At 35.6% G+C, this 17922-nt stretch overlaps 1 protein-coding gene across 2 annotated transcripts in view; it reads left to right on the top strand.

Annotated features, from left to right (window-relative positions):
- The window catches only part of LOC122793404 (alcohol dehydrogenase class-3-like), a 517897-nt gene extending 501957 nt beyond the window's left edge, over positions 1 to 15940 (top strand). For both annotated transcript variants that reach the window (XM_044061379.1, XM_044061380.1), the window contains exon 9: positions 15513 to 15940. In XM_044061379.1, coding sequence (XP_043917314.1) covers positions 15513 to 15552 — 40 coding nt within the window. In that variant the 3' untranslated portion in view covers positions 15553 to 15940. The remainder of the gene's footprint in view (positions 1 to 15512) is intronic.
- Positions 15941 to 17922: the final 1982 nt, after the last annotated feature.

Raw genomic sequence — 17922 nt, 5'->3', positions numbered from 1 at the left:
ATTTATTTATCTTTTAATATTAGTTGTTGTCTATTATAATAAATACTCCATATGTTTGGGGACTGAAATTTATGGTATTTTGAGAACTATGGTGGATATGGAGACTTATAGATGAGAAAATGAGGGTCTTTGTTACAATAGAAACTATTTCATTTGTTTTTAATTGTTTGCCGTTTTATTTCCCTGTCTCTTTGTGAAGAGAGACTCTTCACTGATATTGTTGCCACAAGGTTGCTTTAATAATTATGTTTCCCATTCTTTGCTCTGCTGCTGGAATGTGGTGCTATTTGTGGTAATGGACATATAAAAAGTTCATGTTTTGTCCCTTGCAGTGACCTGATATATTTTGAATATTTCATTAGATATTTGTCGTTGGAAATGTGAATATCTGTGCAGAGGCTTTAGTTTGTTTCTTTTTTTTCTCTCTCTTTCCCTCTTTGCTGCTGGTTGTGGAGGAGTGGAGGATTCTGTGTGGATTGGAGTGTTTGTGGTGGTCTGGTGGTTTGCTGGCTTTGGGCGATGGAGTTTTCTGGGGTTTTTTGGTGTTTTATATTGCCTCTCTTCCTCCCTTTTGCCTTTCTTGCTGCTTGTTTTTGTGTTTCCCGGTCCTGCCACGAGGTAATCATCAGCTTTTTAGAGAAAAGCTATAAATGTTTTCCCTCCTCAATCTTGTGTATCTGAATTGCTGAATAAAATTGGTTTGTGCTCGCACTGCAGCTGCTACAATTGAGAGCAGGAAAAAAGTGTCATTTCCATGGAAACATTTACAGACTGGACCCTGTGTTGAGAAGCTCAGCAAAGCTGGATAATAGCTAGAATAGACAGTATCTAATGCCATCGACATGTCAAATGAAAAACTGCAGCTAAATAACCTGTATAGTAAGACTGTTATATTTAAACATGTGTGAATATTTAAAAAAAATCACTTTTAACACATTTAAATCCTTACATTTTATATACCTGTCTTCAAAAACAATCAATCATTGATGCTTCCTCCTCTATAACATTAGGAAACTCACTCAAAATAGCTCAACTCAATATCCGTAGTATCAATAACAAAATTAGCCAACTGCATACTCTTTTACAAGTTCATGCATTTGATACCCTTTGCCTAACTGAAACTTGGTTAAAACCCTCTACTCATGACCTAGAAATAACCCCACTTGGATATAACATCCTAAGATCTGACCGTACATCCAAAAAAGGAGGAGGTGTAGCCATCTTGCATAAATCTGAACTTCTTGTTTCACCCATTAATATGTTATTACCCTCTAATACCAATGCTGAAACTATTACTGTCAAACTTCAAATTAATAGCGCTAAATCTGTCTATATAATCTGCTCCTACATCCCTCCAGGAAATAATATTACCACTCTCGAAAATATTCTTAGCAGCTTATCTACTCTTCTACCTCAAGAAACTATAGTACTTGGTGATTTTAACATAGACTGGACCACATGTAACTCCCCTAATCCAAACACCCACATAAACCTATTTGGCTTCACACAAATTATAAACTTCCCCACAAGATTCCATAAACCTAGCCAAAAGGAAACTATTCTCGATTGGATCCTTATAACTAGTCATCCTGATACTTATAAAGTAGGAACTCTCCCTGACGACATTAGTGATCATGTTCTAACCTTCATAATAAAGCAAAAGAAATACAGCTCTAATAATAACAATATGGTCACCTTTCATTCTAAAATATACTTCCAAGCAGAAAACTTCCAAAATGAGCTAAAAGCCTGTAATTGGTCACCTCTAAAGAAACTCAAACTGGATGAAGGAGTCGCTTACTTTAATACTACATTCCTTCAAATCCTAGATAGCCACGCCCCCATCCGCTCCTCCCGTATAAGGACTAAAATAGCCCCCTGGCTCACAAAACAAACCAGAGAAAAAATGTTCCTACGGAACAAAATATGGGCCAAATGGAGAGCCATTAAGAATGCTGCTGACCACTTATACTTTAAGCAATTAAGAAACGCTACCAAAAAAGACATTTTGTTAGACAAAAAAAACTACTATTCCAAACTACAACAATCACACTCTAAAAACCCTCAAAAGTTTTGGTCAGGCATTAATAAACTTCTGAAACCAGGGCAGACTAGAACTCCAGCCCCAAACTCCATTCCCCATGATAGTCCTTTGCTAATAGCCAACACTTTCAACAACTACTTCACTGAAGCAATTCAAACTCTAACAAAAACACTAACACCCACCACCCCCTCTCCTTCTCAAAATACAAACAGTTCAATTCCCTTTTAACATTTACAACCTGTTCCAACTTCCTTCATCTGCAAACTCCTTCAGAAACTCAAATCTTGTACTCCATCTGCTGATAACCTGCCAGCAGAATACCTTCAACTAGCTGCCAAAGCCTTAGCTTATCCAATATCCATCCTTATAAACAGAACAATCACAGAAGGTACCATCCCTTCCATATGGAAAGTATCCCATATAATTCCTTTGCATAAAGGAGGCAAATCCACTGACATTTCTAACTACCAACCAATTGCTCTTCTCTCTCCATTGGCCAAAATAATGGAAAAATTTATCCACCATCAACTACTTCATCACCTGCTCCATAACAACTTACTTTCTAACTGTCAGCATGGCTTCAGGCCCTTTCATAGCACCACTACTGCCCTACTAAGCTTTACTGACTGTATTAACAGGAATCGAAATAATAACTCTCTCTCATCTGCTCTATTTATAGACCTATCAAAAGCTTTTGATATGGTCAACCATAGCTTACTTATTAGCACCCTAGAAGCCCAATCTCTTGCCCCACAAGCTATTCTTTGGTTTAAATCCTATCTAGAAAACAGACATCAAGCAGTGCTCTGGGACAATAATCTTTCTGCTCCCCTCCCTGTGAACACTGGAGTTCCTCAAGGCTCTATCCTAGGCCCTCTTCTTTTTTCTATTTTTATTAACAATCTCTACACTGTTGTTCCACAAGCCTCTTGTATACAATACGCTGATGACTCTACCCTTATATGCACTGCTAAGTCCTCATCCTCTCTCCAAACCCTTACTCAAACTGTATTTAACTCTGTCGAAAAGTGGTTTACTGATCAATGCCTCCTCCTCAACCCCAAAAATAACAAACTATTACTCTTCACTCCCACCCAAAAATCTCCACAGATCCACTTCACTATCACCTCCTATAATGGAACTTGTATTTCCTCTGATCCTACTGCACGACGTCTGGGCATAACCATTGATCATAACGTCAACTTTCATGACCATATCAATAATACTATTCAAACTATCAATAAAAAACTAGGCTCCCTGTAAAGAATCAAACCCTTCCTTACACAAATTGCTAGAACCACCATTGACCAGGCTCATCTTTCTTCTACCCTATTCTATGCTTCTGCCATCTATACCAATCTATCTAAGCACAATCTTACCAAGCTTGAAACTAGCTATAACAATATAGTCAGATTTGCCACTGGCTCCCCCTATAGAACCCACCATTGTCTCAATCTTAAACAACCTGGATGGTTAGAACTACAAAACCAACTACGATACAATCAACTTGTGATAACACAAAGAATTCTGTACCACCCTACTAATACTCCTAGCCTCGCTAACCTGATCTCCCTATACAAAAATCTTAAAACACTATGCTCAGCTAGTAAGTTACTTATTGCCAACAATAAATCCAACGACAAAGCTGGTGACTCAGTCTTTACCAATGTCGTGGGCAGAATCTGGAACAACCTTCCTAAAACACTTAACTCTCTCTCATCTACTCCACTCTTTAAGAAACACCTCAAAGTTCATCTAAAAACACATTGGCTTTGTCCCTGCTCAAAGCCTGACTAAACATTACTTATCCTCCTTTCTCTTCCCCTCTTCCCCAGCCTCCTGGGATACTGCCCAACAGTTTTTAATTATTATAAGCTAACTCTTTAACACTATTTATTCCAGTCTTCTCTCTTTCTCCCTCCTTGACTAAGTGATTGTTAAATTGTTTTTCAGATATTGTATAAACTTGTGATGATTGTACCAGATAATTCGTGGCTTGTTGTTGCTTTAACCTATACCAATACTCTGTTACATTGATCCCACTAATAACTTGTACTCTCTTTACAAACATTTTTTGCTTATAATGTATCTTAAGCTTGTTTTTTTTTTAACTATTGTATGTAGTAATCTTCTCATACTTGGAGCTTTTCTCCCCGGGCCTCTACTGAAAATGGATATGTATCCAGCTAGACTAGCCCGGTCAACAAATATAAAATAAAAATAATAAAAAAATAATTCTATTATAGTTATGTAAAATTTCTATTAATTGGTATAACAAGCATATAGTATATATAACAGCATCATTAAAATGGAGGGTGTAATGTGGATTAATGTGTTCATGGTGGCCTAGTGGTTTGCTGGGTTTGAGAGATGGAGTTTGTTGGTTCTGCACTATTTTGTATTAGCTTTCTCCCTCCTATTGCCTTTTTGTTTTGTCTGGTTTTGTGTTTCCTGGTCCTGCCATGAGGTGCTCAACAGCTTTCAAAAAAAAAAAAAAAAAAAAAAAGAAAGAAAATAGCTGCAAAAGGTTTCCCTCCTTAATCTCATGCATCTGAACTGCTGAACAATTCTGGTACCTGATCATACAGCAACTGCCTCAACTGAAAGCAAGAAAAATGTGCCGTTTCCATGGAGACATTTACAGACTGAACTCTGTACTGAGAAGCTTCAAAGAGCTAGATAATAGCTTGAATAGATGATCTCTAATGCCATCTACAGGTCAAATGAAAGAATTGCAGCTAAGTAACCTGTATAAATAACTGTTATATTAAACCATTTGTCAGTGTTTATAAACAGAGCACTTTTGATACATTTATACCATTATGTTTTTACACTTGCATTTACAGTTCTATTATATTTAAGTTAAGCTTCTTTTAATTGGTATAACAAACATATAGTATATGCAACAACATCATTAACGTATTTAGGGAGAAGGGAGAGAGGGGAGGAGAAAAAGAAAAAAATATATAAATCTTTATATGAGACCTAAGTAGAATTTAATATTCTTCTACAAGACATAAAAATCAGAAATGCGAATAATTCTAGTACAGATAGAAGATAAACAAATAATGATTGAAACATAATATATTCTGTATGAATATAGCTTACTGCATACAGTATAGTCTCAGATGCAGATGTTTGTCATATTAACTAATATGTTGATATATTCTGACAAATTTAGACGCTGTTTCAGCTTAGTAAAGGTTTTAAAGGAAAGAAATCGAATACATTCCTTCTTAGAAAATACTGAGCACTTTTATGGGAATCTTATACTACAATGGGAAACTAAAGTGTAATATTTTCTATGCTCTTGTTTTCAGATACATGGAGATGGGGAAATAGTGTTATTAGCTATTGGCACAATACATAAAGTGACAGGGGATTAGCCTACTTATTGATCATTACAACAGATCCTTACATATGAATTAGTTATGAATTTTGTATCATCTATATAATATATGATTGGTCTTTATGCTATTTTGAATACAATTTGATAAAAGTTAACATGAAAAAGTTACATTTGATATACTTTAATTTGTTTCTTGAATTAGAACATACAGTTCTAATGGGTGTAGTTTAATTCATAATTGTTTTTTTTTTCTAATCACATATACTACTTTATATTGTTAAATTGTGCAACAACATATATATTTAGATGGAGAGGAGATGAGTGTTGTTACTAGCTTGATGGTCAATTTGGGTGACAGATGTCACTCAAATTAGGAGTTTTCAATTCTGGGGGGGGGGGTTGAAAGAGTCCATGTTATTAGCAAATGTTATAAGTGTCTGTTAATAGTTATTATGATGTTCACCATGTTTTACAAAATTTAATTTGATATAAACATATTTCATTGGATAAAAGTTTTATATGTTTCATATGTAAATTATAATTGTATTCCTAATAGTCAATTTCTATTGACTTATAAAATATGGGGAAAAAAGGAGAGTTATTCAACAACAGATATTCAGACCTTAATGTTTCATGATATCATTAAAGTGTATATCATTAAACATCAATGGATTAAATAATATTAATAAGAGAAGATCTTTGAACAAATACCTTAAATTGCATAATTTACAATTGATATTTCTCCAAGAAACTCATTTACTAACTGAAGATGTCACAAAATTGGAATCCAAATCTTACAAACTTTTGATTAGCTCAGAACATACACAAAAAAAGAGGGGTGGCCATATTATGTAAAAATACATTACCCATGCCTAACATAATTGACACTTACAAAGATAACAAAGGGATGACATATTCAGTTATTATAGAATTTAAAAAGAACATTTTGACATTAATAAATATGCAATGAATTCCTGGCATTGGATCTACAACAGTGAAACAACATATAGTACAGTTTTCTAAGGGTAGTATTATTCTTGCTGGGGATTTTAATTGTATTTCTGACATAAAATACTCTAGTACCAGTAGTAAAAGGAAAATTCCAACTATAGCTAAATTATTGAATGAATTTTCAGATTCATACATGATGAAAGATATTAATAACTTTACTGACGCTAAGTCACTGTTCTATGCATTTTACTCACATAGACATAATTCATATTCAAGGATAGATAGAGTATTCATTTCCAATAACTTAACTGATTTCTTAGCAAACTCAAAAGTGATTTCATCTCCCCTTTTGGATCATAATTCCATAACATTTGATTTTATACTAAACTCCACATTTTATGTTCAAATTAAAAGGATACCAGCCTACATAATTAAACTAAAAGATTTCATTGATTTCTTTACTACAGAAGTACAACATTTTATTGAATTTAATAGTACACAGGGAACTTCTGAAGTATACATTTGGGATACTCTAAAAACTTACCTATATGGTAAAATTATTGACTGGTATAAAAAGAAAATAATTTTGTGGGATAAAGATCTTCAAGATATACAAACAAAGTTAGATGCTTTAAGACTTTATGCTTCAAAAAACCCAGATCAGAAAGATAGAATGAATGAAATAAATACTTTAAACAATAAATATATGGAAAATTTAAACCATAAAGTCATGATAAATCTTGAAAAATATAAACTTATAAATTTTTTCTATAAATCATAGATCTATGAATATACTAGCTAACAAGACTAAAAGATTAAATAAACTTAACCATATTAAAGAAATCTATTCTCCAACAACAAAAAAATGGTATCTGATGTACCAAAAATATTAAATGAGTTTAGAGATTTTTTTTTAAATTAAACCAGCCCAATGATGTGATTAATAGTACAAAAGATATTCAATCTTTTATACATAATAATATAAAGAACAAACTATTAGAAACACAAATAAAATTAATAAATAAATAAATATCCTTGAAAGAAGTAAAAGATCAAATAACTAAACTTACGCAAAATAAAGCTCCTGGTAATGATGGTATCATTTCTGAAATTTACAAGATTTTGCCTGCTAAAGCATTAACTCTGCTACATACAGTATTCAATATAGCTCAAAATAATAACATTATACCCCCCTCTTGGAAGTACTCATTTATTTCTCCCATACTAAAGTCTGATAAAAACCCTGTAAAATGTGCTTCATATAGGCCCATTTTGTTATTAAATACAGACTATAAAATGTTCATGTCTATTTATGCTGATAGACACAAAAATTGTTTACCATCCCTGGTAGATATGGATCAAATAGGTTTTATAATTAAGATAACTTCTTATGATAGCATCAAAAGAACAATAACTTTAATTGAATCAATAAAAGCCTTAAAGAACAATTTGACTCTTGCAAGTTTAGATATCAACTGTGCCTTTGACTGACTTAATTGGAACTATCTTTTTATCTTACTGAAGGACTTACAACTTATCTAATAGCTTTATTAATCTTATAACTCAATTATATATTGAAAGTCAAGCCTACATAAAAATAGGTACAAATATATCCCAGAACATACCCATTGTAAAAGGAACCAAACAAGGCTGCCCTCTATCTCCACTTTTATTCACATTAATTATGGAACCTTGGGCTAACTTAATAAGGGATAACAATAATATACAAGGATATAATTTTAATGAAACATCAAAAATCCAAATGTTTGCTGATGATGTATTAATCACTCTTGGTGGTACTAACCCTACCTTACAAGAATTGTTTAAAAATATGGGTATATTTCAAAAAAGTTCTGGTCTTAATTTTAATAACTCTAAAACACAGATTCTCCTAATCGGTTCCAAAAGTTATAATATACAAGACCAATATAAAATATATATATATATATATATATATATATATATATATATATATATATATATAATATACCTCAATCTCAACAAATAACAATTAGGTATAATTATAGCACCTAATATTAAAGACATGTTACACCTAAATTATAGTAAAAGTATAATAATTATAGAGACTCTAATATGTAAATAGAACAAAATTCTATTTACAATGGATGAAAAACTTTCCATTATAAAGATGATCTTGCTTCCAAAGATCTTATACATAATGCAATCTATTTATTTCCCCCTACTGGCTCTTTTATTTAAAAAAATAACAATTTTATACTTACAAAGTCACTTGTATTATTCAATAAACCTGTTCCAGACTGTATAAATAAAAACAAATATTCTTTGCTCTGGTCTATTCTGTCCATTGCCAGGAAAACAATTACAAGAAACTGGAATTTCTCATCAGTTCCCTCATTTAAAGAGTTTAAAGGTCTTCTCTTGGAAATACCTAAGTTAGAAATGTTAACTATCAAATCTAAATCTACAAGGAATACAAAATTATATTACAAATGGGAAAATGTACATCAATTATTAGTTAAAGAACTGGATAAATGATTAATGTAGTTATCTTTATTCTTTGTTTTTATTTTTCTTCTGCCAAAATTAATTTAATTGATCCTGTTGTTTGATATATAGTGAACATAATTGTATATAGTTGTCTGTGCTATTATAGTTATTGTATTAATATTTTATTTTTTAAATATTGTACTTTAAAAATTCAACTTATTCATTTTTTTTCAAAATATGTGTTCATTATTTTAATGTTTTCAATAAAGCTGTTTAAAAAAAGGGGAACATACAGGCTGTGTCATTATTTTAAAATTTTAAATTAAGATAAACTGTCAGTTTAGCTTTTTAAATAATGTTCTGACTTAAATGATATCATGTGCAGCTGGATAGTCTCTGTATTTTGTGTCTCTTTTTCTGCAATTTTGCACCTTTGATAAATAGAATTTGATGAGATGATTTTCATTGACATAGCCTTGGATAAACTAGCATGTTTGCATGCAAGTCCTATAAAACAACATAACTACAGTACAAATGCCAAGTCTAATGAAACCAAACATTCTATTCTTCTAATGTGCCCAAAGTAGAAGCCAGAAAGTGCCTGTGAGTATGGGCTATCTCAACTTTAGCAAGGCATGATATGGCTCTGTGGCAAACACAAAGCAGCTCCCCAACCCTCTGCAAACACAACCTTAACACATTTGAATAATAGGAAATATACCCCTGGTCTGGTTCCACGGTCCTTAGGGAAAGGGGTAAAAATAGTGGGTAGTATATTGACTAGGCTATATATGATCTGTCTGATTAACTGCCTATTAAGATTATAAACCTATAAACACATTTAACTAAATTATGTAGACAGGAAGTGTCTTCTTCTCATAGCATCTGTAAACTAATAACCATATAACAGGATACATGAGGTAAAATTAAACAATTATCTCCATTACTGTACCATCTCCATGAAGTAGTGCCATTTATTGTAAATTCATGTACAAAAAGTTCATCAGAGTGAGATCCAAGGATGCCTTGCAGTAAAGTGTAAAGTATTTCTCCTTATCATAAAATCATGGAAGAAGAGAGATGGAACAATAAAACTGCTAATGAATTTGGTGGAGGACCATGGATGTGGAACTATTACATCTACTCATCTAAAGCAAGCAAACAATATGAGAAATTAGTAAGGAGATCTAGAGTGGCTATGGATTGCAAGGAAAATATATTAACAGATTCAAAATAAGAAAGAAAGAAGTTTCCTTTGGTGAGACAGGTGGTGCATCCTATTCTCAAGTATAGTCTACACATCTGAAGCTGTAGGTTTTTTTTTGTTTTTTTTTTTTTTATTTAGAGTCAGCAAAATAAGTTGCATAAAAAAAGAAGGAAGGAAATGCATAAGAGAATCTTCAGTGGCTCAGTAAATTGAAATCTTTTGCAAACAAAGAGTAAGGAAGAACCTGAAAAACAGTGTTGACAGACATAGATCCTTAAACATTAACACAATATATGGGAACATTGGACATTTTTTAACTTTAGTACTAGAAAGCTATTAATAAACATGGTGAGTCTAACTTTATTTGGAAAGAGGTGTGAGTAAAAGTACATAACATTTTCAAGTTAACCAATGGCTCAAGGATAATATAAGGAATTATTTTAGCATGACCTGAATGTAGAGTTAAACTTACTCGACAGTTTATGCAGTTATAAAGTTTACTGCTACCAAACTGGTCTGGAATCAGGCAATTTTTGGAATCTCTGAAAGTTTCATTCCCTCAGAAAATAAATAAATAAGGTTAATTCTTTCTTTAGCATAATGGTTAAGGTCTTTGCTTCTCATAAACAAAGTACAAGATTTAATCCGGACCTCTGTCCAATGCCTGTGTGAGTTTGCATATTTTCACTGTCTCCGAGGGGTTCCTCCCACTTCCCAAAAACATTTTGGGTGTTTCCACCACAAACTTACACAAGAATGGAGTTGTGGACATCAGCGGACTCTAGATTGTGCCTATTGGAAGTAAAGCTGTACAGATCAATTGCTTTGGGTATCAACTGTGATACACAGTATCCTCTTAACAGGATAACATGGATCATAGACAGTGTACCATGGCACAGCTAGCCACTCAATGGTATAAAAACTGGCTCTAGGTGATTTGGTCACATTGACTAATGTCACCAAAAATGGGCATGGATATTAATGGTGATAAGTGGTTTGAGGACCTGGCCAACTCAAATCAACACCAGGGATCCATGCTAACGGTGGGAGGGATCTATATGGCCCTGTTGAGAAGACTGTGCCCACCATAAAATGTCCAACAGCCCTAGGTCAATAAACTACTGGCAGACCAATGTCCAGTTGCTTAGCTTGGGTTACCTGGAATAGCTCTGTTGATCAAAACCTGGACATAAAACCAATAAACCTGCTAAACATAAATTATGGATTGCTACACTCAGTATAGGTTCACTTACAGGATGCAGCTTAGATGTGGATGACAGGATGGTAAGGAGGAGGCTGGACAGCCTCTGTATCTAGGAGACAATATGGAAGGACAGTGCAGCAAAGCCACTTGAATTGGGATCCAGAGTCTACTATTCATGGGGAGGACAGACTAGATATGGTGTGTGAATTGTAATAAGGAAAAATGTTCAGAATAAAGTGAGGGACATCATCAGAATTAGGAATAGACTCATGGCAATCAGACTTAACTGAATAGGGCACTATTCATAATCTCAAACTATGCCCCAGAGCAGGGTTGCTATAAGGGGGAAAAGAGTGCATTTGCAGGACCCAATAGATAAAAATAAAAATAAAAATGTTGTCCTAAAGCCAATTTTCAGCAGAGGCATGGGGAGAAATGCTCCAGATGCATGCCTTTGTAATGTGGGAGGAAACTGGAGCACCTGGAGGAAACCTACACGAATGCAGGGAGAACATGCAGACTCCTCACAAAAGGCACCCCAGCTGAGACTCAAGGGTCTGTTAGTTGGTGCAATGGGTTAAGGCTCTGAGCTGTAGTTTCTGTGGTAGAGGGTTTAATTTCCTCAGCCCGTATTTGCCTACTGTGTGACTTTGATGAAGTCATTTTAACCAAATATTTTTCCTGGCACGCCACAAAAAGTGATTGTATGTCCATTTGGCCTACCTAGTTAACTATTGGGCATTATTATTTTTTAGGTAGGGGTTTGGATTAATAAATAAGGTGTTTACCTCAGAGTCAGAAGGAACAGGGTTTGAATCTCACCTTCACTGAGTGTCTGGTTATTGGCTAGGTGTGTAACAGTCTGCTGACTGATCGCCTAGTATTTATGAACCTATAAACTCATTTTATCCCCATTCATATAAAGCAGAGCTCTTCCTTAAGCTTATTCAAATGTAATTTGGACCAAAGAATGGGAAATCACAAATCCACCTGTTTTGTCACATGTTCCTTATGGACAGGGGGAGCTTTTAGATGACCTAGGGCACAGGCGTATATAGGTTCATAGGTTCATAGGTTCATACTAGGCTATCTGCCCTAGGACATTTATAAGCCTAGCCAGAATGTGTTTGGCTTTCGTCACCCATTTTAAATTTATTTTGTTATGCCCTTTTTCAAGGTTAGTATACTGTGCCTCTGTCTAATAGTGACACAACCCTCCCCACCAAAAGGGCAAATATCTATCCCAGCAGAGTGCTGTCCCCCTGACATCTCAGATGCTCAGGTAAGAGCCCCCTCTCCAAAGCAAAAAACACAGCATCAATGGGACCAGACTGTGTCCTGGGCTGCATCCTACATGAACTCCAAGAAGAGCTAAACCCAAACATAAAACTACTGTTCAATCTCAGCATTACTACAGGATATGTGCCCAAGGAGTGTCGTACAGCAACAGTGGTCCCTCTCCATAAAGGTGGTTACTCAACGGATCCTGGAAACTATCGCCCCATAAGCCTGACTAGCTTGGTCTGCAAAGCTATGGAAAGGATCATCATGGACCTCATAAATAAAGATATTGGGGACCTACAGACACTGGATCCTACCCAGTTCGGCTTTGTTAAGGGCAGATCCTGCCTCTTAAACCTGGTTGATTTCTTTGAAACAGTCACCAAGGCCATTGACGAGGGGAAGGTGGTCCACACAGCCTACCTGGACCTTGCAAAAGCCATCGATACAATACCCCACTAGGGCATTATAGATAAGCTCACCAGCTTAAATATAAACCCCTATGTCACTAGATGGATTGCAAACTGGCTCAAGGACAGAACCCACATGGTTAGAATTGCTGGAGCCATGTCAGACTCCAAACCAGTTACAAGTGGTGTCCCACAAGGCTCAGTCCTGGGACCTCTCTTGTTCGGTATATATTTCTCGGAGGTACAGGCCAACATGGAAGGACTGTGGCTGACCAAGTTCGCAGATGACTGCAAACTGGGCACCATAATCGACTCTCCAGCTGATACAAGCATCCTCCAAAAGGGCCTCATAGAAACAGACAACTGGTGCCAGAGCCATGGCCTCAAGCTAAATGCCAAAAAGTGTATAGTCATCCCCTTTGGCAAAAACAAAGTGCCCACAAATTACCACATAGGTAGTAATCCATTAAGTACAGAAGAAGTAATTAGGGACCTGGGGACCCAAGTTGATAGCAATCTCTCATTTGACAACCACATAGCCAAAGTGGTTAGAAAAACATTTTATATAGCCCACCTAATCATGAAGGGATTCACATCTAGATCAGGGGAGGTCATCGTGCCTCTTTACTCATCCCTCATCAGGCCCATAATTGAGTACAATGCCCCTTTTGGGATGTACCTTACCAGACACCTGCAGCAATTGGAAAGACCCCAAAAGTACCTCACCAAGAGGATTAAAGGGCTCAAACAGATGCCATATGCTGCCCGATTAAAAAAACTCCAGCTCTACTCAGTGGCATACCGCCTGTTCAGAGGCGATCTGTGCCTGATATATAAAGCCATGTCCAACCCGGAATTAATGGACATGCTGCACCTCAGAAAATCCAAATCCCATCGAGCTACGCGCTCGAGAGACTTGAACCTCAGCACTGAAATAAATAGGACATGCTGGAGGGACAGATTCATAACCCAGAGGCTCCCTTCACTCTGGAATAAAATCCCAGTCCAGGTTAGGCAGAGTCCCTCATTGACTCTCTTCAAGAGGAATCTTTATGAGTGGATGGGAGATCGTAGGTTTACCAATGCCATTCTAATCTTTGGGCATTGATAATTGTGAAAGATGGGCTATGAATGGCTAAGCTTATAAAGGCTCTAGGGTCAATTAGCCTAGTAACCTCCTATGATCAAAATTATTTTTTGACCATTTGCTAGTTGAACATATTAGAAATGTTGGTAAAACATTATATAACCAGCACAAAAAAATATAACATTGCTGCCATTTTAAACCACAAATTAAAAAAACACTTTTTGTTTGTAAAGAAAACTGGTTGAGAATTTCAGAATTTTATTAACCATACTAAAACTCTCATGTATGGTTTATATGATTGTGCTGTTTTGTGTGCAGGCAAGCCTCCTGGAGATGCTTGTTAAATGTTCAAGAAATGTTCATTTTTTTCCATATACCTGCTGAACTCCAAATCTGAAGAGTGGGACTATATACTAACTCCAAGAATGCAGTATTCCAGTGTATTCCCATACTCTAAGGAGTAATGTTCTCAGAGTTAGTGTACATAAATAGCAGGGGTGTACAGCACACCTGACAACTCTAATAGTGACTTCTGTATTTCACTGTTATTCTGCCTAAATCACAGTTTATATTTCTATGTGCTGGAACTCACATTTTTGAGCCTTGCACTTTTGATAAGGAGCTATCTAGTGAGACCATCCAGATAACAAAGACATAATATTCTCCTAAGATATCAGCTATACAAGTGTGCCAGGCTCTGTAGCATACAGGGATTAAGCCTCAGATGACATAAGTTCAAATAGTGGCTTATATGTTAGAAAAGCAAGACAGGGAAGGTAGGAGCAAGCAGCAAGCTTATCCTGGAAGGAAGAAATGGTAGCCCATACTCCTGCTTCATCCTAATGATATGCAGGCTTGCAGGCTTGCAGGCAACAAAACTGCAATCCCTGATTGAGGACATGGGTTTGGCTTACAAAGCCAGTAAGAGAAGCCCTCAGCATATGGGTGAGAGCACTCACACAACTGTGCCGGGCATATTCAGCCTCTGTGGTGACATGGGTACTCACGTCAGCCAATAGGGATAAGACTAGGGCTTAAAAATAACTTACGTTCATTGTTAAATCACCCATAGCTGTTTTAATGATGGCTCTCTCTAGCATATTCTTGCCTCCATGCTGGAGACTCTGGGAGTGACAAGGGAGTAAATGGATGCAAGACCAGTAAGGGGGGGATTGATGGATGGCAAACACAGATATAAAACATATGTAGGGAGAAACATCAATGATACTAACAATGGCTGCTTTTTTTCTACACAAAAAGCATTTTCTTCTCAACAATCACTTACTTTAGCAACTGGCAGTTTTTCCTAGTAGACAGTCCATGCAACAGCTCCAGTATATTCAGCAGTACTGTAAGGAAAAATATCTGTTTCATTTAATCACTGATATTGTAATTGCAAACCTACTATGTAAATGTTAAAAACAGCTAATTCTTTACCATTTATAATATTTTGTATAAATCATTATGAAAACTATGAGTAATCAATTGTTTCTTTCATGTTTCTCCCTAGTGTTCGAACTGTCCTGGTGCATCAGCATCACCAAAACTGAAAGACAGCTGCAGAACCTTCACCTTGTTCTTTACCCACATGATTTGACAGTGTGCTTCCATGAATTGACAGTAAAACAGTTAACAACCACTTGAGAAACTGGTGAAGCTGACAAAGTGACTTCTATTGAAAATCATCACCATTTTATTAGTCCTTTTCTTCTACAAAGTTAATAGATGCATGATTCCTGTACTCTTCATCTCATAGTATCATCTGTAATGCAGTCTAATTTACAAGTATTTGTCTGAAAATACATTTGAAACTATGATATACCTCTCAAACTCTTAGAACAAGAATCAGGGACAAAGCCAAAAATAATGGGGGAGAAAAGCACAAAAACAGGAATACATTTAAAAAGCATTGTTCTAATAAACTTGGTTGTTGGAGTGGAAGGTTTTTAATTAACATGACGTTTTTGAAAGATGACTGATTTTCCAGAAAACCACAAATATTATGAGCAGCAGATCAAAAATACAAGGCAAAAATCTGAACATTCTGTGCAGGTTTGGAAATTTGAGAGGCATAAACTATGGTGGTATATTCTTTTTTTTTTATTATTATTAGCGTTGTCGCCTCACAGTAAGATGTCCTGTTCGATTCTCAGCTAGAGCGTCTTCTGTGGGGAGACATGCATGAATGGGCGTACCTTCGTTGAAGGTTGTGCATCAGAGCCGGCAACTCGGTACGTAAAAATCTACTGCCAATCATTAGCGGACTGGAGTTCCACTGTGGCGACCCCTAACCGGGAAAAGCCGAAAGACACAACAACAACAATCTTTGCTTGTTTAGTCTTTTATTACAATGATTGACATGTTTACCCTTAGGTTTGCTCTGCGTTTTGGTGTAAGTGGAGAGCAGATAAAGTTAATTACAGCTTCAAATATTTTTTCCTAAATGTCAATGAGCTGCTGCAAAAATTCAAGAATGTCTAACATTTCTAGAGGTAATTTAGCCCATCCTATCCACCTGGTTGTTTTCCATAAGATTTGTCATCCAGTCTTCATACTATCAAAATATTACTCCAGAGGTCTTCAAGTGCATTCTGACTGAAGAATGTAGCTGTTGGTTAAATGTTTCAGTCTTTCACTAAATGTTCAGTAAAATGAATTTTGCATATCTCCTTATACACCAAAACTCACTGCCCCCTTAAAAAAATCAAATAAAATACAGGAGCGCAGTGATTGCGAACATTTGCTGTTCTCCTTTAGTTTTGCTGTCTTTTTTGCAATACTATTTCTCAGTATTATGAGTTTTCAAATTATAAAAAATAAGGAGCTGTGCTGCGGCTGACCTCCTGAAATCTATTTGTTGTCAGAAAATTCTGTTTGGGAAAATGTTAGAAAGAAAAGGGACTGTAGGTTAAAGTGTAATGGTTGTAACTAAAGAAAACTCATCCATCTACCTGCTTACCTGAATAAACTGCTTAAACTTCAACAAGGCATTGTTATTCCTCCCAAGGGGAGAGTATCAGAGACAGAGTCACCTACATCTGCTAGCTAAAGTGATTTTATCCGGACTGATCCTGTGTACTCTGTTTCCTGTTAATATTGTAACCCTCTGGGTCACAGGTGGGATACCAGACTTGACTTGAGCCTTCTGGATTACCACTGTTTTACATATTCATATAGAGATAATTTGTTTGACTTTACAGTCAAAGTGGATGTACCCTCTCAGAAAGTATTATAATTAGTGACTGTGACATTTTAAGAAATAATAAGACACGGCCCATGTTTTGGCTTTCAGTTTTCTACTTTGTTGTTTTAATTTTAGCAGCATACCTATTATTCAAATTCTGTTTGTATAAATATCACATATGTATATGTATACATATATATTCCTTTCTCAAACAGAGCAAAGTAAGCATAAACAGATATGTATTTAACCATAAAAGTGATGTTTTCAAGTACTTGAAATGCTAATTCAAACACAAGAGAAAAAGCATTACCAAGAATTATGCATTGTCACTATGAAATTTGATGTGCATCCACACGCATTTAAAAGTGCTTATTAAAGATGTGTGACAATCAGAGTGAGAATTGTGTGTTAATTTTCTCAACAGTGGAGAAGTTACATGACTTGAGTGGAGCCACTATTTGACTTATGGATGGCACATTTTTGACTAAAGATGCTGCATGCTGTCAACTTTACAGAGTGCATGGACTTGTTATGTATTTTGGATACACTAAAACAGTACCATTGGTTTACTGCGTGATAACTAAGAAATCTCTTTGTGCATACTACTTTATATGGCAATGCAGTTTTGCTCTGGTGCACAGCTGTGATCTTACTCTAAATTATGTGTGATTTTGAGGTGGCAGCTATAAAGAGTGTCAGAACAAACATTAATGGTGCCACTATGAAAGGCTGTCTT

Source organism: Protopterus annectens, chromosome 2.part0 (genome assembly GCF_019279795.1).
Source record: "Protopterus annectens isolate FY-2018-M chromosome 2.part0, PAN1.0, whole genome shotgun sequence".
Classification (NCBI taxonomy): Eukaryota; Metazoa; Chordata; order Ceratodontiformes; family Protopteridae; genus Protopterus; species Protopterus annectens.
Note: the sequence above shows the minus strand (reverse complement) of the source record. Positions and strands in the feature narration are given on the sequence as shown.